Here is a 20,505-nt window from a genome sequence, read left to right as displayed (position 1 = left end):
AAGTTCAAATGAGAACTTAAACGGTCCTTGTTTTCAGATTCGTCTATACTACTTTTCTCTACGGCCCCTTGGCTCAAATTTTCCCATCCTCCTTTAACCCTTTATAGAGAGCCCAGGCGGCCAGAGTCTTGCCATCTCTTAGTCCCTCCTTCCACAGACTCTCAAGGGGTACCACCTTCAGCGTAATCTTCTCTCCATGGTCCCGTAGACCGGTCAACTTTCCTTGTAACTCCTCAATCTCCCTGCGAGGCATACGCTTCTGGCATAAGAAAAGGGGAATAAACTCATCACTTCCCCAGCGGACGGATACACCGCTTTCTGCAGAGTCTCGCCTGAGGCTTCCTGGGTAGAGTCTAGAGCCAGCGAGGTCAAATCAATCAACTCATCCTGTTGAACAGATAAACCAGTCTCTTCTTGAATCTCTTTCGCCGCACCCCCAGCAAATGTCCCGCTATCATCGAGCATTCCCGCGGGAATCTCGGCAAAAGCTAAGGATCCAGCTGGGATTCGAGGCTGGATAGTGAGTATTGCTTGTTTCCCTTGCTCTTGTGAAGCAGGAATATCATCAGGCTGAAGGATGAGCTAGAAAAGAATGATAAGTGGTCAGGTGAGAGTCCAGCAGAAGCCTAAGCCACGTAGTAGCTATAAAAAGAAAAGAAAAATACAGTAGGCGAAGAGTGATAACTTACAAGCATCCCGACACTGCCACCACGTAAGAATACACTACCGGGTAAATGCTCACCAGCACCATTCGATACATCAGCCTTCAACTTGACGAACCCCAACCGACTCCCGCCAAATCGGTCAACAGACTGAATATCAATCTGACGCAGGATATACGGATCATGATGAAATTCGTGTCCCGGATTCTTTTGTTGCGCCAAAGAGGCCTGCAGCGTCGATATCCACGTATTGAATGCAGGAAATGACAGCAGGTCATCCTGGGAGAGGTCAGACGTGGAATTCACGCGCGTACTGTGGGACGACCCGGGTAGGGTGAATGAAGACATGGTTCGGATTGGTGTGCTGAATCGAGATGATGTTTGTCCCGATTTCGTCGGGGCCAGTAGTAGTAGTCTTGCTAGCACTGGCCGGTGGAGGTTCGTGTGTTTGGCGGTAGCTTGCAGTCTCCAGTATCCGGGCATGGATCTGTTGAGTTTGGAATGGAATGGTTGATCTCAGGCGGTGAGTTGTGGTGACTTTCCTTTCTTTTGATTTCTGTATTTGTTTTTTGAGCGGATATGGCGATCTTGCGAGCCAGGACCTTTGAATCGGGAATTTTATTTTGAGGTGGTCGGGTGGAGCGGGTGTGGATGTGGATGTGTGATCTGAGGTTGATGAGAGGTGGTTGGTTTGGCAGTTGGCGGTGCTTGCTTGCTCGGCCCCCCGTTATGACGTGGTGGTTTTTGCGGCCACGATTGGATGAAGCATGCCTCACCAGCTGTCGATATTTTCTTTCTTGAATTATTAATGACATGAATAATTGTTCGATAAATACAATTCTTTACTATTCTACTATTTTGCCATTTTTGAAAAAAGAACTTTTCAAAAGGTTGGTATGCCTAAGGTACAAATTCACCCTAGAAGTTTTACATTTTACTACATAATCCACGGCTTACGACTGTATACATATTAACAAAAGGGGCTAGTATACTTAGGCTATCATCTTGCCATGGATTTGAAGGCTCGGGGCTTCCTTTGAATCACATTCGGCTCCAAGGCTTGGAATTTTCTTTCATTCCTAATCAAGGGAGGCAAACGAATTCCCAGTGGCCATTCCGGTCAGCTTAGTCGAATCCACACGGATGCAACTTGGACAAATTTCACGATATCGTAGGCACAAGGCTACGATGGCTAGAGGCATACAGCCCCGCTCCCAGCCTCGGGGCTCCTCATCTGACCGTTTCTAATGGCCCTATCGTTCCGTGATCATGCGCGTGGCTCGGCCGCGATACTCCTAGCCCTCTAAATGAAACCCATTCCCCTCATCTGTGATCAAAAGGAGCTATCAAGTGCCTGTCTCTGCCGCTGTACCCTAGAAACGGGATCCGTTGGAATAGAGCAGTTTCAAGGATAGCCAATGAGGATCTTCTGAAGCTAGCGGGCAGCTACTAGTCTGCATATGCATGAGCACAGCTGTACGGATTATTCTCGTTGTCATCTAGAATCCGCGCTAGTGACAAGTCCCACATTAACCCGGGTGAACCACGAGGAATAAGCTCGATCCTTTGGCCCCCTTTCTCCGCACAGAACAGGATTTCGCCCCCAACTCCTCCGTACTTTTTTATTTTGCTTGCCATGGCTTATGAGATTATCACGGTGATCATCTTAGGAAAAGCACCAGTCGGCGAATCACGGCTAATTTTCTTTAGTTTGAGGGCCAGGAGATACTGCCTGTCACATATTTGGCTTGGTCTTCACCCGGGCGAGAACAAACAAAAACAAAAAAAAAAACACGGTACCACCACATCATTTTCTTTCCTTCATCCCTGTCTTCCTTACTTGTCATAGCCGAGAAAATGATCCAACGCAGGGGTATCTAGGCCTCGGCGAGTTACAACCCTGGGGGAAGGGGTTATCAACCGGTTGGTTGCCTTTTGCGAACCACAGGGCGAATTTAGATTTGTATGTAGAATCGTGGGATGATGATGAAAACGACAGCTCAAATATGGCTAGCGTACAGATATATTGATGTTTTGTATTGGATATTATTTTCCGATCATCTTCTCATTCGTTTTCATAAAAATTTTTAGTTTCCACATAAGAATTCTGCTTGGACGTTGCCCGAAAACTCTCTCAGGTTGTAGGGTGTCATGGGAAGCAAGCTGCGCCATAGCGTCTAGAAGTAAATCTACCCCTGTCGCATGATGCATAACCATAGACAGGAAGTTCTATAATTGAGGTTTCTTGACTGGAGATTTCTACTACAAGCTAGCTATTCCGGTATGGTAAATATAATTGATATCCCCGGTCCAATTTACGTGCTATTATACATCAACGAGCTAATTTCGTGATTCTGGGGCGCCGAGGCGACCCCCCCATTGAACCTTAGCCGAGACGACGATTGTAATGCAATAAAATCCCGGCCAAGAGGTCACCAGGACAGGATGGGAAGTATTGCCGGCGTCTCATCGCAGGCTGACGCATGGAAAGAGGGAGCTGTAGCCTTTCCGACATAGAGCTAGCTTGTTATGGCAGGCTCAGAACTCGAAGAATTACGAGCGAAAAGCATGATTTGACCGGACTTACAATAAGCCCCGTGCAGAAGTGCGAATCAGCATGTGTAATTTTGCGGAGGGACTGCAAATTGATTTAGGTACCCCGAGGCGTAGTCGAAGATACTCAAAGCCAGGGCATAATAATAGCATGCCGACGTGTTCATGAGCACTCGCATTCGGCATCTTTGAAAGCCATGTGTTCTCACAATATTGGGGTTCGATACGCTCATAAGACGCGATCATCAGACAGTATATTGGACCCCAAATAATGACATCGTTGGAGAAACCCTTGGGCGCCGGATACGATGATCAGACCATCTATGGTTAGATGACTTGGAGTTGACCGAGGGAATGGTTAGGGCATCCTAGCCCCAAAAATGGGGCCTGATGAACTTTGGGTCTCTATTTCAGAGCCCGAAATTGAGGTATTAAATCAAATGCGGGAATTGAAGACGCTCATTATCCTTCATGAGGGGGAAGGGGCCCGGAGAAAGAGGAGCAACGCCCGAGTCGCAGCCTGATTACCTTGGTTTCGGTGGACTTCCAGTGCTTTGGGGCCCAGTCTTGTGGTCAGTGCAGTGGGAAAACGTTCCATTGAAAGTCGGTGAAGACTTGCCTCTGCTCCCAACGGGATTAAGCGCGAAGCGGTGACTGATCGGAGATCATTAGAACGCAAGGGCGTACGGAGTACTGACGGAATACCTCAAATTCTAGAGGCTCTGACAGACGCTCGGGGAGATTGGAGATGAAGTTTGGCCACTGAAAGTTGATGGCTGGTTTAACCCTGGAAATGCTGCCCACTGCAGATGCGATGTAGGTATACATAGCTGGGGCTTCCCCAGCAACTTGGTTCCCCGAATGCTTCCACGCATATGCACCGCGCCTTGAGATCAATCATGCTGTATGCATCGAGAGTAAGGCGTAAAATAGGGCATATCTTCAGGTCCAAATCTAACCAGAAGAAAGACCGATCAGTCGTGAAAGAATTGGTTGCCTGTAGCACTCCAGCCTTGGGAAGTGCGACTCCATTTGTTTCAGTTCGCCTCTTCCCAGCCCCTTGGGCAGCCCTCATGGGGTATGCGAACAGGTTAGCATAGAATTCATCAGCAACCACCATCATAACAACCATCTCCAAAAAGAAATTATAACCCTGGGCAAGGGCGATTGCGATGGGAGCAAAAATGAGGTTGAAGAATGGTCTATCATGTTTATCATCAAATGGAATAAATCGGGTACTAGTAATGTAGTGTTTAGTTATCGACTAGGATCAGCGGGTTGGCGCATGATATGAGCCAGAAGCTGCAGTCGCCTAGGTGAATTCTGGGCTGCAGGCAACCGCTAACAACACGACACGCGATTCGATTCAAGAGTGATCCTTGCGCGGGCCCATTTTAGTGGCCTCCACACTTTGCTTTTTTGCTACGCTACGAGCTAAGGAGGCGCGCAGCCAACTCGGTGCCTTGGAACCAGTCAAGTGCGAGTACATATTTTGAACGGCAGATAATCACTTGAAACAAACTCGATATAAACCCCTTGGGCCCAGTCCCGAGGATAGTCCAGTTCCCACCTGGGCACTAGTCGAAGAAACCTCCGGATTCCCCGGATGCTTAAGTAGTAGTTTGCCAGTGAACTTGAACGTCAGTACTTCTCACCTTTCCAAGTCCCCATTTGCTGCCATTTCATGTTTTCACAAGTTGGTCTTCCCCACATGCGCAATCGATCGCGCCCAGATTCACTTCGCCACCCCCCCTCTAAACTCTCGCATTATGCCCCCCCTTTCTAGACCTTTTTTTTTTGAAAGCCACAAAAATACGATCATAGAGAAGGAGTTTATTAGCTAATGCTCAACCACAAAATTCCAGATCATGCCCAGCCAATAAAGTACTGCTGTGACTATGGCACGACCGCCCTCCTTACAGCAGTCAGGTTGCATGAAAAACGAGCCCCGATTGGGTCAAACTTGGTTGAAAGCTGCAAAGGCGACATTTTATTACAATTCGTCAGGGCCAGGGTAAGTTGGTTCGATGACTGAACCTTGCCCCCTCCTCCTCTCCACTTCTCACATACTATTTTAGGCGACCGATCACTGGCAGTCGTGTCCTTCCTAGTGATTACATCTCGGAGTTGTCAATGGCCAATCCCGTGCATGCATCGACAAACCCCAATTTCCCCAGTGGCCGGCCACAATCGGGGAATCTTGACGAGGGTACTCTTGATACTATCAGCAGTCGTGGTGGGCGAGTGACCAAACCATCATCGCCTCGCACAAGTGTTGCGCGCACGGACAGACTGCGCCGCAAACATCATTCTCAAACGCCGCGGGGTCGGCGAACACCGTCAAGTCAGCTAGTTCACTATGAAGAATCAGCAGGATTCTCAATATCAGGGGATCCAAATTATTCATACAGTCAGGGAAGCCCCCGGATAGAATTGAAGAGAATCCATTCGAGCCCAGTGGTGTTACCGAACCCGAATGGGAGGCCGGATGGTGATGTCAACATGGTCATAAATGAGTTTCTACCACTAGTGGAAGACAAAAGGCATTCTTTGGGGTATGGATTTCCTGTGCCGAATCAATTTAAGGACAGTCAACCGAAGGGTGAGACGCATTATGACATGGTGAAACAATTGAAGACTAACCCAATCACCCATGAGCAATTGGTCCCTGAGGTGCGGGGCATCTATAGAGGCCTTGCAATGGTCGAAGAAAAGTGCATCAAATTAGACAAGGAGCAATCTGAGTCAAAGGAGGATCTGACGCCGGTTCAATGGCAGGCTCTGATCTCTATACATAGCACGTTACTTCATGAGCATCACGACTTTTTTCTCTCCTCGCAACATCCTGTCGCTAAAAGTGAGCTTACGGAGCTCGCCGAAAAATACTCAATGCCAGCTCGCATGTGGCGATATGGAATCCATTCTCTACTCGAATTACTACGACATAAGCTCCCCGGGTCTTTGGAATACATGCTGCATTTCATATACATCGCCTATAGCATGGTCACCTTGTTATTGGAGAACATCCCATATTTCAGGGAGACGTGGATTGAATGCCTAGGGGACTTGGCACGGTATCGTATGGCTATTGAAGAATCGGACATGAGGGATCGGGAGGTCTGGGCAACAGTTTCACAATATTGGTACAATCAAGAAGCAGACCTAAGTCATGATGTTGGGCGCGTTCAGCATCATCTTGCAGTGCTTGCTCGTCCTGATGCTCTGGCGCAGCTTTTCTACTACACCAAGGCTTTGCTCTGTCGTCGCCCATTTCACAATGCTCGTGAAAGTATCGCGCTTCTCTTCAATTCCACCCGCGAGCAACAACGACAAGAATCAATGCCTGCGGCCCTAATCGCTACACACGGCGTTCTATTCCATAAAAACGCTTCTGCAGAATTCACAGTCCTCGCAAACAACTATCTGTCTCTTCTGCGAAAAGAGATCCCTCAGCTTGATACACAGGGACAGGGAGGCGCCTTCGTGATGTCCAGTAACTTTGCGGCGGTTTTTCAATATGGCGAACCGGAGAATGACCTAGCGTTAGAATTCCCACAGCAGAAGACTCAGGCCACAGCCGAGGAAGCATATCAATTGGCGCTTCGATGGACCACTCCCGCGTCTTTTGACGACGCTAGCTCCGAATTGATACCCAACCCGGTCGAAATCACGTCTAAGATATCCTCTCCAGTTGCTTTCAATGGAAGTGCTCTCACTTTCCATTCCATGGCTGTCTTTCTGGATCATTTAGGAGACCCCAATTCCTACGCAGGCATTCACACTGGCTTATCGTTTGTTTGGTCTTTAGCCATCCATCCACTTGCGATGGAAAAGCTTGAACCAATGATTCCATGGTTAAAAATCATCAGATTTCTGAACATACTACTCCGTCTGGAGACAAATTTTGAAATGATTGAAGGACCATCCCATCCCAGATTTTCTAGGGAAAACGAGAACATAAGGAGACGAAATAGTATTAGGATAGAGAGGGAAAGTACGACTGAGAAAGGCAGTGAGAAACAGGATGAAAGGTTGGAGCCAGAGATTCCAGATCACCTGCCTGAGGATTTCTTAATCCGCGGTCAGGTGTGGAGTGAATTATATTATTCTGAGGGATTTTTTGAAGGAGGACCTTTAGAGCATGACAGATCTTTCGTTGAACCACAGCTGCTGGAATTCGTGAGACAGCATCGATGTCTTTGGCTAGGTGTCCGACTATCAACGGTTTGTCGCAATTCTCTATGCTCACTATTTGACGGTAAAAGAACAACAATGAGCTGACAAATCTTGACCATATAGTTTAATCGTTGGATCACGTATGACCGTTTTAGGCCAGACGTTTTTGAAGCCACGCCACTCACAAAGGGATATGCGCCATTTGCGGAAACGTGTGGCGGACTCGACAGCAGCCCTCCACAAAGGGAGACTAGAAAGTTTCCCCAGGAAACAGCTGACAAATCCTCTGGTATGGATTTTGAAATGGGGGGAGCGTGAAGGGGGAAAAGAAAAGAAAAAGAAAAAGAAAAAAGACTCGGATGCAACAGGTGTTTTCTCCGAAAGAGCAACGGGACAGCGAATGCTGTTCCTCGGTGGGGAATAGCTGCTGGAGGACTTTCATTCGCCTAGATGGGCTTCTTAGACTCAGCAACTCTGGCAACATCATAGGACCGCGGACCTTTCTTTTGTGATATTTCCTTATATACACGGACTCTTTCAATGGATCAGTCAGCCGACTACTCGACAGATCAGACAAACAGAGTCTATGACCACACGGATGGATCCCCAGCTCCAGGAATTACACGTCTCCGAACCAGAACTTTTCTCTCTCCGGATGATTGCTGCAAACTTCGTGAGGTCCCACGCAAGTCAAGGCCGGCCGGCCTCCTTTGCAGTCCCACTTCAGGTATGATGCCTACTTGGATACCCAGGAACTTTAAGCCCATGGAGCCGGCCTTAGATTTGTTCAGAACTTCAATTTGGACAATCGGACTTCCAGAACGGTCTACCTGATCGCTTGGACCTCTTACCACTGCCATTGCCTTGGAGGTGCTCGTCTTGGAGGTGCAGGTATCAAGATTGGGCTGGTGAGGGGACTGCGAACAGGTAACGATGCCCCTCAATGGATGTGAAATGAGGGAGCATACTGACAATCAAGAAAGCTAGCAAGATATATGACAAAGTTAGTGATAGAATGGCTTGCACTCGAAGCGATTGTTTTGTTTTGTTTTGGGTTGGTTTTGATTGATTAATTTCTGTTTTGCCTTTTGCCCTTGTTTAAGCTATTTTGGCCATTGCATTTGAGATATCCAACTTTGTATACCGTCTAACCACGAAAGATCTCCACATTCAAGAAAGAGTATACCACTCTTTAGAAGTGCGGAAACCATCGAGGTATGTGAGGGAACCATCCGGCTGGTCCACCTGCACACTTTGCACTCCCACCCCCTTGTTTTGAAAAGTAAGACCGTAAGTATAGACCGATCCTGTCAGCCCTTGCAACTCATCCCGATTGCAGCTTAAAGCTCGAATACCCATCAGCACCTTTTGGAATATTTGTTTGCCTCAAAACAGAATCTTGGTACTCGAGTTTGAAATCTGAAACGTTGTCTCCATCAATCATGGATATCATACTTTACCAGATCAGCAAACAATAAGTATATCGAACGGTAATAGCCTTCAAGTTCCATATGTATAAAGTTCACCTGGGCAGCTGTCCTCACCAACATGGTTTTTATCACTGTGGAAATAGAACGCGGAGGTAAAGTGAGTGCCCTGGAGAAAGTTATGTGCTCAGTTCCATTATTTACCCAGTTCTTTAAGGTAACGCATGGGTATAAATGTGCCGGGCTCCAAGGTTTGTATTTACAAGGTCGAGCCTTTGATGAGGATTTCGCCTTGTATTAGTAGTAGAACGATTTGCCGAATTGTCTGTTATACACACCTGTCTTGAAACGAGACAGATTTTACATTTGATCGCCTCGCGGCCTATTCTATTTTTCGAATTTTAGTTTACTTCATTTAAGGCCTGAGCCGATAGTCTCACTGCCATAGACGCGAATCAAAATAATTTCCCGGTGACATAGATATTCACCGAAAATGAGGCTATGCTAAAGTATGACTATAAGTACTACCATCGAGCTTACCTGGATAACTGCACTAGCTCGCCCAAATTTGTGCAAAACATGCCAATCTAAGTAAAGACGAATTATTTCAAGAAAACATCATTCAATTGGAAACATTAACTGTGAATAAAATAAAATTATACAGGCAGCCCTGCAGATTGTGGTGACATTCCCCGCAGCGGAGTTTATTTGCGGCGCGGCCAGCTTGCGCGTTGCCCGAAAGGCCAAGCTGGCGACTTGCGACAACATCTCCTCTTCATTTCCAAGTTCTCTCTAGCCTCCGAGGCCCTCCCCCCCACCTCGACTGTTTTCTTTTCGTATGCGTTGACCTTCCTGAAATTCCCCATCGCATGGCCAAGTGATCGCTTTCTCCAATTCCAGGGTATCCCTCGCGTCTCCTGGCTCGCATTTCTCCCCGTTGCTTGTCGCCTATCTCCGACTACCAACTCGCCAGCCTCCACCATGGCGGATTCATGGAGCGATATCTGCCGCCAATGCGTGAGCACAGTAGCTGAAGTTCCAGTTTATATCTTGCTCGGTTCTCTCCTCGCAACTTCCCTCGGCGTGTTTGTTCTGGTGAGTAGCTCCTCTCTCCTCCCCGCCGGTTTCCTAATTGCGACCTGCGCAAACGGAGGGCTGGCCGTATTACCTGCCATTGAAGCCTCGCCCACATGACCCAACAATCTCTGACTCTCAATCTCCTGTCTTTTAGTTCTACCTCTTCCTCTCATTTGTCGCGCCGGTCCCGCGGAAACCCTATCCCGAAGAAAAGAAGTATAGGACTCTATCGAAAGACGGAACCATTACAACCCCCGAACAGCTCCCATGCTGGTACGACGCGCTCGAATCCAAAAAGCAAGCTCGCCCCAATGAAAAGCATACTTCCATCCAACCGGCTGAGCTATTCATGTCGGTCGTAGTGCCCGCCTACAATGAGGAGGATCGACTCTCGGGCATGCTGGAAGAAGCGGTTGATTATCTGGAACATATGTACGGCACATTAAGCAATGATGAGGCCTCAGCAGTGAAAACCCGGTCGATGCGACAGCGCAAGCCGAACACAGACGTGGTGAACGGCCACACTACGGATTCAGGATCGGACCGAGGATGGGAGATTCTCATTGTCTCGGATGGCTCGACTGATCGGACCGAAGAGGTGGCTTTTCGATTTGCAAAAGACCACCAGCTCTCCCTACATCCGAAAGGAACAGCGGGGCCCTGGACGCCTCAGGTTCACGAGGGCGTGCATATCCCGCCCGGTACTATCCGTGTCGTGAACTTGACTCACAATCGTGGAAAGGGTGGCGCTGTGACGCATGGTATGCGCCATGCTCGGGGCCGTTATGTGGTCTTTGCCGATGCGGATGGGGCGAGCAAATTTGGTGATCTTGGAAAACTTGTTACTGCTTGTCAGGAAATTGAGGACTCGGAGGGTCGGGGTGTAGCTGTTGGGTCGCGAGCGCATATGGTGGGCAGCGAGGCTGTTGTCAAGGTGAGTGGAAAGAAATGAGCTCACAAGAGCTGAGTATGGATGGAGTTCTAAAATACTAACAAACTTCGGTACAGCGATCCAAGTTGCGCAATTTCCTCATGCATTCGTTCCACTTGATTCTGTGGCTTATGACTCCGCCCAAGACCGCTACTGTTAAAGATACGCAGTGCGGATTCAAACTCTTCTCCCGCACTGCGCTACCTTATATCGTGCCATACATGCATTCCGAAGGCTGGATCTTCGATGTTGAAATGCTCATGCTAGCTGAATTCGCTCACATCCCCGTGGCCGAGGTGCCAGTTGGGTGGAGGGAAGTTATGGGCAGCAAGCTGAATGTCATCTATGACAGTATTGGTATGGCTTGGGGCTTGGCTGTCTTACGAGCTGCTTGGTCGCTTGGCGTGTATAGACAGAAGTGAACCTGAAACATCGAGCCGTGCTGCCCAGTCTACCTGCGGCATCATGTCGCCATGGCAAGTTTGTGAGTTTTTTTTGGGGAGGGGCGTTCCGGTCTCATTTACAAATAGGGCTTTCTTGGCCCATTGTGTGGTTTCAAGGACAATATCATCTAGGTCCTTGTGATCGTGTATACCCACCTGGTTGGGTGCGTCAGTTGCTTGTCTAGACACAAATGTACATATCAATACCATATGGGTATTCTTCCGAAGGAGCTTTCTACAATATATCGTATGGCATTTATTTTTCATTGACTTGGGTATCTTAATTTCTTAAATAAGTCCTTTTGGCCCGGCAAAGAGCCGGGCTTGGCTCGGGAAATCATTGCAGGGGTGGAACCACCAGGATCAGCCCAGATGCCGATGATCGCCTGTTCTTCCTCGATTCCTCCGATCAAAGGAGCCTTGCCATGTAGAATGAGCTCCATATTGAGATATTCTGAGATCATGCCCTACAGAACTTCTTCAACTGTTCGGTCTTCTCTCATATTAGTCGCGATGACGAAACTGTGTAACCCTAACCCGCATACCTAGTCGTAATACTACGACATCATGTATGTAAATAGATCATCGCTCGAGGGTTCAGGCCGCCTGCTGAATGGTTTAGTATGCATTAGATACCCTGAAGAATATTTGCCATGTGCCGATTCTCTATACCCTGGCATGTTGGAAGTGGGTGAGATGCAAGTTTATCCATCAATCCAAACAACCGGGTCTTTCTACCCCGATTGCTGTTCAACCCTCCATTTCGCCCTATCTACCTCGATCCGGGACCGATCATCCTTGTCAGGAGGATCGAGGCAGTCTTAGTACAACGCGGTTCGTTGACATCCTGGGAATAAATCTCCGTATGTACGCTTACCCTTTGAGTACTGCCTCACTGCGACGAATGCATCGAACCTCCCATTGCCGATTCCCTCAAACGCGATCACGCATGATAAAACACAGTGCTCTGACGAACGGTAGTTGCCACCGTGGGATTGTCCTTATGGTGGAAGGGGTTGACCGACCAGATGCTTTTGCTACCAGACCGGTATTTCTTTGTATTTTTGACAGTTCTAGTGTCTTGGCCCCGGGCGCAATGTCAGCCCACGATTTTATGGGAAGTTACCGTCGGCTTGCCGGATAGATAAGTGGATCATCTAATGCGATAGTATCGGGTTTTGAGAGCACCCTGAGTTCTGTGTGAGGAGATCGTTACACTCTTATAAACATCGCTATCGGGATATTCATCTCTGCACAAGAAAATTTCCCCTGTCAGGCGTCGATACCAAAACCCAACGAATAAAGGGCTTAAGCTCAATCGACATATCCGCAGATTTTAATCTCTTTTGGATCTGCATCACACAGATCCGGGAACATATCGACAAGGGTCTTGAAAAGAGAAGCTGTTCTGCCTTGCTCGATTACTTCTGGCTCCACCTACCTAGGTACCAGCTCCAAAAACGCCCTCGACGCTCCTCGACTGGAGAAGATACTATACTCTCGGGCTGAGATCTTTCCAATTTAGTGGCAACAAGGCTGCTCTTTCTTACCGTAGCAAGATCTACTATTCATTCCAATCGAAATGGAACAAAAACGAACCAGAAATCTCTCTATGAGAACATCATTCTTACATCTACCACCAGAGCTCCGTCTCAAAATCTACGAAGAAGCACTCGTTTCTCCAAACGATTACACGGATATACCAATGATCGTCGTTCAAAATCGAGGCAATGTCTTCACCACACGAGGCAGATATAGAGCAATGTCAATATGTCCAAGCTGGGAAGGAAACGACGGCACAGCACGCAAACTACTAGGCCTGAATCACCAAATCCACGACGAGGCCGAAGACTTCCTCTATTCAAAGCACACATTATTCTTCCGCAATTCATTCGACCTCGATCGAATAGGTCAGTTCCTCGATACCCTGAGCAGTACCGCCCGGGATCAAGTTCGCAGCGTCGGATTTGAAGTCTTCTTCTTCGTTCACGCCGAAGCAGACGTACCCAAGCGTACAATGAAAGAATATGAACACGCTGGTAAACTTCTCGCGGAGAAACTCCCACGCTGGGAAAGTGTTCTGTTCTATCTTGATCCGCGATTCTATTACCCCTCCACATTGGCCGGGGCACCAAAGCAGCTACTCAAGGTGTTCTCGAGCTCGCGACTCGATTTGCGTCATTATGCAAGGATATCGCTTTCTCTCCAGTACCGGATGGTGACCATCATCTCCTTAAAGAGGCGCAGCAGATTGTTTGGCGAAGCAGCTCGCCGAAACGACGTGATTTAGGGGAAGGTCGGCGGTCGGTGAAGTATTCCTCTTCTTCACGGGATGCGAAGTGGCGTGGTCTTGCAGATTATGACTCTTCTGCACTGATTAGTGCACAATGAGCATTGGTCGATTGCATCCATGAGTTGGTAATTGGGTTGCGATTGGTGGATTTGAAGGGTTTACTGCAAGTGTGTTTTGATCATCGCAAAGAAAGAGCATGAGGGAGGCGTGGGAACGGCTATTGAGTTGTGAGAATTGGATGGGTTTTGGGACTTCTATAGTTTAGTAGAGGCCTTTGCATCTGCAGTGTGACATCTGAGTGTTGGTTCTTCATACTAGAGCCTTCAAGTTCAAGTTTGGTAAACCCAGATGAATGAGCCAAAAATATACTAGTGCATGGATCTAAACGAAATGTTTGGCTAGGTACTGTTCTAAAGAAAGCGATATATGTTTTTTTCAGATTTTAGGTATACAGAACACTACATACTATACAGTGTTGGCTCGCATTCATTCATTCTACAGAAATGAGTAGTAGTACTACTGCATGTCGGCTATAATCTGGCCTCTAAAGTTCCTTCAATAAAGTTCCCCTAGAATACTATTAGTATCTATACAAAATAATTTCAATTCGGATGAATCCAAGTTCAAAACAAACTGAATGTATAGATCCAACCAATCAGAAGACCCCTTCATGCCAGGTGACCACCCATGACATCATACGGCATCCAATTCACCAAACAGCTTCCCCAGCTCGGCATCTGAAGCTCTTTTCCTTGTTCATAGTATATTCCCATCTCCAAATATCTTACAAGTCCGACACAACTCCAACCCCAATCGATTGCACAGCATCACATCACACAAAATGGCATTCCAACTCTTCTCAACTCCTTCAATTCTCCGCCTCGGCCTGGGTGTAGGCCTCGGCATCTCCGCCGCAACCCTGCACCCCTTCTCACCCTTCCACGTCGCCCCAATGCAATGCCAATATAACGCGCCCTTCTCGCAGAGCAATGCCGACACACCTTGGGCGGTTAAGCCGGAGGAATCTCTCCTACAGAAAAAGGGACGGACGACGGGTCTGACCCAGGAGCGTGGGGGGGTTCTTGACGAAGGAGAATATGCGTCAAGTTAGTCTGGGTAGTGTGTTGGGACTTGTTGCTGGGGTGGGATTGAGGGCGTTTTCGAAGGCTTTGGTTGTACTTTTGGGTATGGGGGTTGTTCTTGTTGAGGTATGCTATTCCCACACACAGCACACACACTTTCCCTCTGGGGAACTGACTGGTCGATGCTAATCAATCGAAATAGTACGCTGCATCCAAGGGCTACAATATCCTTCCTCTCGATCGATTGCAGAAGTATGTGAAGAACGTTAATCTGCGCCAGGCCATGTCCGAGCACCGTCCATTCAAGATGAGTTTCGGCGTAACGATGGCGCTGGCGGCATTTGCGCACTTCTGAGATGCGTGAGATGAGAAGAAAAGAGTTCAGCTAGGCTATTCCTTGTATATAGAGTTTACTAGAGAGGTCTTGGGTCAATGACATTGAGACTCCTTTCATCGGTGCTTAAATGCACTGCCAATGCAAATTGGTTGATAGTATTTCGTACAGGGGTATCATGAGTTCTGTTTCACACCGAGTCTCGCTAGAGATAGAAGTAGTATTATATTATCCCAACACCAGATCCTCCAGGACGCCCTCCATTTCATCGCGGGATAGAGGCACGCCGAGGATTTCCATGCCGCTGGGATCCATGCGCGAGGTGATCATTTGATGATCGTGGAATTCCTTCAACAGGGTGCGGAACATCATCTCGGAAGATGCAATAAATTCCTCCGTGGCCTTTTGGTACAATAAGCGGAACTCGATGCCGTTATTCTCGCCAGTTTTGTCGCCAGCGCCACCCTCAGCGGCTTCGTCGTCGGATTGGTGGCCATCGTCCATCACGGTTATTACTTCTGTCAACAAGAGACGGTACAGGTTCCGGGCATTTTCGGGAAGACTCTTCAACACGAAGCCTACACCTTCCTTTCCGCCAACACGACGGCCCTTCCGGCCTAGAAGTTCGTGGACCTCTTCCACGATATCCGATTCGACGGCAAAGGGAAAGAATGTCGTGCTATCGTGGAATACCAAGTTGAATTGATCTCGTAGACTGATATCCCACATCACAGGGAAGTTGGGGGTATCAGCTGTGAGGAGAAGGCGAATTCTCGGCGTTGCAGCGAGTCGACCGAGAAGTGCTTGATTGGCAGCACGACGGAGAGACGGGGCATCAACAGAGTTAATCAGAACAGTAATTGGGTGGTGCTCCGGGCGAGACTTGAGTGCTGATTGTAAAAGTTCGAGCACTTCGGTTGGTTGTGAGCCTAGCTTCGAGGGCAATTCATCACCAAGGATCGCCGAGGCAATGGTCGCGAAGATCGAACGAATGGTGATACCGGGCGCATAACCATTGACGATGATGATGGCTGGAGGGTTCGCGGATGCGGACATGGACCGACTATATATCCAATCTGCAAACTGTTGTACAAGTCTTCGCTTCGAGCCATATCCAAATAAGCAGATATTGAACCCTTCCTCGAATTCAAAAAACCACTGCGGGAATGATCGGTGATGTAGTGATAGCAGATACTCCTTTTCATCCTTGCAAGGATCAACATACTGTCCCAATTTCTCAAAGTACTCCTCGTGTGTCAACAACGAGACCTTATTCAAGTTCTTGTTGGATGTCTTGGCCGTTCCCGCGCGATTCTGAAAGAAATATCGTTCATGTGCGGGTAACTCGCCCTCTGGTGTAGGTGAACGCTTGTTCGCTGCACCCTTTGGCCTACCAGCGCGACGCTTCGCTGGCTTTGGGTCATTCCCTGCCGGCTTTGTAGCCTCGCCCTCCTCCACGGTCTCCATCACCGTGTCGCCAGCCTTGTCGACTTGGGGGTCATCGTCCTGAAGGATCTCCGCGGCCAACTGTTCGGATCCATCCCATTCGCGATCTTCATTTTGTTCGAACAAGACACGGGCACTCTTCTTCTTCGCCGATCGATCTGCATTCTTCAGGCGGGACGGGGTCGCCGCGGCGGTCGCGGACTTGGGTTTTCGTCGGGGTCGCGAACAGGTTTCGTGCTTTCGATCTATGAGTTGGGGTCTTCAATCCAGATTCCTTCAACGGGGTTGCGGTGACCCCATTGGCCTTTTTGGGAGTTGATTGGCCATTTGGGGCGGAAGGGAGTTCGTAGGTAGCATCGTCGGCGGCAGGTGGATGGTTCGGCGCGTGGCCGTTTTTTAGGACGCCTTTGGGCTGTACGCGGGGTCTCTTCGGGGTTGAGACGGCCGGATGCTCATTTTCCAGGCCGGAATCTGACAGCTTGCGCTTCATGACGGGCAATGTTAGGGGAAGGGTCGAGAACGAAGAAGCAAAAGGGGAAGGGAATCAACTTACTAGTACCATCAGATCCGAGGAATGTATTGTATACAGGGACGCGACGCAAGGGGAAGGGGGCTTGACAGGAGAGAGGTTCAAGTTGATCGAGGGGTTGTTTCAGAGTGTCATGCAGAGGGTAGTTCTCTTCGAGTCAATGAATGTAAATGCGAACGCGAACGCGAGAAATCGAAAGAAGAAGAAAGTTGAAGTGGAGGTTGACTGCGAGTGGGTTTTTTGGGGGTTTGGCAATTTCAAATTGGGGCTCCGTCAAAGTTCGGCTCGGGCAAGCGCGCGTCTACGAGTATAGACTACAGTCTACTACTTGTATAATTGCACGGCAGATGCGCCATTTGGCATTTACATCTACCTATAAGTTAAAATCAATTTTAGACCAGGGCCTCTCAGCTATATTTAGTTGGCCTGTAAACATCCATAGTATTAATGTTTTAGGTGCTTGCACGTTTATTTTATTTTTATGTGGCTTGCTAGATGATATCTCTCAGTTCGCCCACACCACTCTCTCCCTCTCCCTCTTCCTCGTTTTGTTTAGTATTCTCGTTAAATTTCACTAGCTTAGGTTGATTTTATATTATCTCTTTATTGCTGCCATGATCCCGGGCGATGACACGACCCTGTGGTATATTAGTATATACTGCGCTGCGGGAGATCGGACTAGGAAATTTGAAGGGGTTCATTCTACAGTGCAACTTGAACAAATTCGGATTGATCCGCATCCTTAAAATTATCTCAGGCTGATAAGTTCCCGAAGGGCACCTCGACACAAACTCACTCTCAAGTCGGCAGTACCAAGTCTTGAGTGCGTGCAAAAGTCTCATGAAGGCGGCGAATGTGATCATCACTCATACTTGCAGACTGTCCGATTACACACTTCCATCCAATACTTCTTAAATCTCCAGGTGATCAGAGACAGGAATAAACCAGACAACTCGCTTCCGGGGCTCATCTTTGTAGGGTATAGCCGAGTTTCTAATCTCCTCGTGCAAATCATACGGTTCATTATTGTAATAGGGCAAACCACTGTAAATTCAGGGGAATGTCGACCTTGCAGACCGGGTGCGTGGTATACAATATCTTGTGTTCTTTTCGTCCTTCTCATCCTACATAGTTGAACACAACCGAGCGCACTTTGGAAGTTTCCCTTGCCATTTCTGTGACTTTTGATCGGCTGGAAGGCAGAAACGCCATATTCTGCCATGTAAATTCAATTCTTGGGAATGAAAATTCCAGCCAAGAATTCTTTGATATGGGAGCCCAAGAGAATTAAGCTCAATCCTACAGTTCTACTTGAAATCAGGTTTACTTCATTCTTGAATCTATTTGTTTGATTGAACTCTAGAAGAGTTCAGTCAGTAGTATTTGAAGATGCGTTATACTAAATTTTTCTAGGTCTCAGCGGCCCCAGAGCTCCTTGGCCTCAACCGCTTTTTAACTCGACTACTACTAGTAGTATTTAAAGTGGGAGAGACTCTCTTTGGATATACACAGGTCCGAGTCGGGCTAAGACTTCAAAGAATCTCGAAGAAAATAGAGTGATGAAGCTAATTCGAGTGGGCTCAGTACTAATTGAGATAAATTAACATATGGATATATCTATTACATCTATACATGAACTTGAATAGGACGAATCTAGGTACTAGTAATACTACTAGTAGTACTTTCAAGTTTTCTTCCCGTTGGCTCATACTTATCGCGCACCAACCTTGGTTCAGTGCAGATCATGTGCACCAATATTGAAGTACTGGAAAATCAGCAAACACTAGAAATCCCGCAGAGAGAACTAAAATTCATTACATCTTCAGCTTGCATTTCAGCTTTTATTCTACTAGTAATAGTACTGGTCGTTACAATCCCTGCTGCTTGCGCACGGTGGGCTCACGCCGCGCCTATCAATCCCGAGATCGGTGAGCTTTTTCTTATCGCGGAACTTCAACTTTCCCATTGACTCACCAGTTCGGAGCTACACTTCTCCCTTGAACCTGCTCGCCAGTGCTCACCAGGTCTTCCACAGTCAGACTTGGTCTCATCCATCTCCAACACATGGTTTCCAACTCGCCATCCGCCACAATGGCGGTTAGCTCCTTTGCCCGCATGCTCAAGGGCCAGGTCCGATCCTACTCCGCACCGCTGGACATGGCCATTCCGCCCTCCAAGCAGCGCTACATCCCCACCTCCGGCTCCTACCCCAAGGGTTTCCTCGTTTCCGGTACTCACGTCGGCGTCAAGGCCTCCAACACTCGATTCCCCGATCTGGCTCTCATCGCTTCTGAGACTCCGTGCTCCGCCGCCGCCGTCTTCACTACGAACAAGTTCCAGGCTGCGCCGGTCCAGGTTAGCAGGGAAACCTTGCGCACTCGCAAGGGCCAAGGCATTCGTTCCGTTGTGATCAACTCGGGTTGCGCCAATGCCGTGACTGGAAAGGGTGGTCTAGAGGATGCGGTCCAGATGGGCCGTACTGTGGACCAGTGCAATGGAGTCGAGAAGGATAGCTCTCTGGTGATGAGCACCGGTGTCATTGGACAGCGGTAAGTGATTATTTCCAAAGATTCAACTCACCAAGATAATATGCTCATGGAATCTACCAACAGCCTGCCTATCAGCAAGATCCTCGACCGCATTCCAACCGCGCACAACAACCTTGCTTCCTCGCACGAGGCATGGCTGACCACTGCCCGTGCCATCTGCACAACCGATACCTTCCCTAAGCTCCTCTCTCGCGAATTCACACTGCCCTCTTCCCCTGGCCAGACTTACCGCCTCGCCGGTATGACCAAGGGCGCCGGCATGATCCACCCCAACATGGCCACTCTACTGGGCGTTCTGTGCACCGATGCCGCCGTCGAACCCGCCGCTCTGCAATCCATCCTCAAGCACGCCGTCTCCCGCTCTTTCAACTCCATCTCTATTGATGGCGACACCAGCACCAACGACACCATCGCTGTACTTGCCAACGGTGCCGCCGGCGGCAACGTCGTTCCGGCTTCCGAGACCCACGAAGACTACCAGGCTCTGAAGACCGTCCTGACCGACTTTGCGCAGGAGCTCTCGCAGCTCGTTGTTCGCGACGGCGAGGGCGCGACTAAGTTCGTGACTGTCCGCGTGCGTAACTCCTCTGACTACGAGTCCGCTCGCCTGATCGCTTCCACTATTGCCCGCTCTCCTTTGGTCAAGACTGCTCTCTACGGCCGTGATGCTAACTGGGGCCGCATCCTGTGCGCCATCGGTTACACCCAGGGTGTTCGTGATGGCGTTGTTGTTCCCGAACGTACCTCTGTTAGTTTCCGCCCTGTTGACGGCAGCCCGATCCTGAAGTTGCTGGTGAATGGCGAGCCTGAGACTGTCGATGAGGAGCGCGCTAGTGCCATCCTGCAGAACGAGGATTTGGAGATCGAGATCGATCTTGGTGGTGGTGAGAAGGGCAAGGCTGGGTGTGGAGGTGAGGATGCGGTGTATTGGTTCTGTGATTTCAGCCACGAGTATGTGACTATCAACGGGGACTACCGCACTTAAAGTGGATGATACCTAGGT

At 48.7% G+C, this 20,505-nt stretch overlaps 8 protein-coding genes across 8 annotated transcripts; 5 read left to right on the top strand and 3 right to left on the bottom strand.

Annotated features, from left to right (window-relative positions):
- Positions 1–73: 73 nt before the first annotated feature.
- On the bottom strand, positions 74–1,145 carry N7509_005782 (putative NUDIX family hydrolase; the record flags this gene model as incomplete). The annotated part of the gene is made up of 3 exons (XM_056630419.1): positions 74–259; positions 292–582; positions 690–1,145. The coding sequence occupies 3 exons, from the start codon at positions 1,143–1,145 to the stop codon at positions 74–76; spliced, it is 933 nt and encodes a 310-aa protein (XP_056489721.1).
- A 4,572-nt stretch (positions 1,146–5,717) lies between these two features.
- On the top strand, positions 5,718–7,496 carry N7509_005781 (uncharacterized protein; the record flags this gene model as incomplete). The annotated part of the gene is made up of 1 exon (XM_056630418.1): positions 5,718–7,496. One exon carries the CDS (start codon positions 5,718–5,720, stop codon positions 7,494–7,496), a length of 1,779 nt encoding a protein of 592 aa, XP_056489720.1.
- Positions 7,497–9,799: 2,303 nt separating this feature from the next.
- On the top strand, positions 9,800–11,248 carry N7509_005780 (dolichyl-phosphate beta-glucosyltransferase; the record flags this gene model as incomplete). The annotated part of the gene is made up of 3 exons (XM_056630417.1): positions 9,800–9,913; positions 10,050–10,829; positions 10,904–11,248. 3 exons carry the CDS (start codon positions 9,800–9,802, stop codon positions 11,246–11,248), a joined length of 1,239 nt encoding a protein of 412 aa, XP_056489719.1.
- Positions 11,249–11,532: 284 nt separating this feature from the next.
- On the bottom strand, positions 11,533–11,712 carry N7509_005779 (uncharacterized protein; the record flags this gene model as incomplete). Its single annotated transcript, XM_056630416.1, has 1 exon — positions 11,533–11,712. One exon carries the CDS (start codon positions 11,710–11,712, stop codon positions 11,533–11,535), a length of 180 nt encoding a protein of 59 aa, XP_056489718.1.
- A 1,139-nt stretch (positions 11,713–12,851) lies between these two features.
- On the top strand, positions 12,852–13,559 carry N7509_005778 (uncharacterized protein; the record flags this gene model as incomplete). Its single annotated transcript, XM_056630415.1, has 1 exon — positions 12,852–13,559. One exon carries the CDS (start codon positions 12,852–12,854, stop codon positions 13,557–13,559), a length of 708 nt encoding a protein of 235 aa, XP_056489717.1.
- Positions 13,560–14,403: 844 nt separating this feature from the next.
- On the top strand, positions 14,404–14,999 carry N7509_005777 (uncharacterized protein; the record flags this gene model as incomplete). Its single annotated transcript, XM_056630414.1, has 3 exons — positions 14,404–14,632; positions 14,670–14,770; positions 14,847–14,999. The coding sequence occupies 3 exons, from the start codon at positions 14,404–14,406 to the stop codon at positions 14,997–14,999; spliced, it is 483 nt and encodes a 160-aa protein (XP_056489716.1).
- A 207-nt stretch (positions 15,000–15,206) lies between these two features.
- On the bottom strand, positions 15,207–16,914 carry N7509_005776 (origin recognition complex subunit 2; the record flags this gene model as incomplete). Its single annotated transcript, XM_056630413.1, has 2 exons — positions 15,207–16,661; positions 16,720–16,914. The coding sequence occupies 2 exons, from the start codon at positions 16,912–16,914 to the stop codon at positions 15,207–15,209; spliced, it is 1,650 nt and encodes a 549-aa protein (XP_056489715.1).
- A 2,103-nt stretch (positions 16,915–19,017) lies between these two features.
- N7509_005775 (bifunctional ornithine acetyltransferase/N-acetylglutamate synthase) lies at positions 19,018–20,487 on the top strand (the record flags this gene model as incomplete). Its single annotated transcript, XM_056630412.1, has 2 exons — positions 19,018–19,502; positions 19,566–20,487. The coding sequence occupies 2 exons, from the start codon at positions 19,018–19,020 to the stop codon at positions 20,485–20,487; spliced, it is 1,407 nt and encodes a 468-aa protein (XP_056489714.1).
- Between the last annotated feature and the right edge of the window lie 18 nt (positions 20,488–20,505).

This window comes from Penicillium cosmopolitanum (assembly GCF_028827165.1).
Source record: "Penicillium cosmopolitanum strain IBT 29677 chromosome Unknown utg000006l:49.0-5199605.0:1.0-5204138.0, whole genome shotgun sequence".
NCBI classification, from domain to species: domain Eukaryota; kingdom Fungi; phylum Ascomycota; class Eurotiomycetes; order Eurotiales; family Aspergillaceae; genus Penicillium; species Penicillium cosmopolitanum.
Note: the sequence above shows the minus strand (reverse complement) of the source record. Positions and strands in the feature narration are given on the sequence as shown.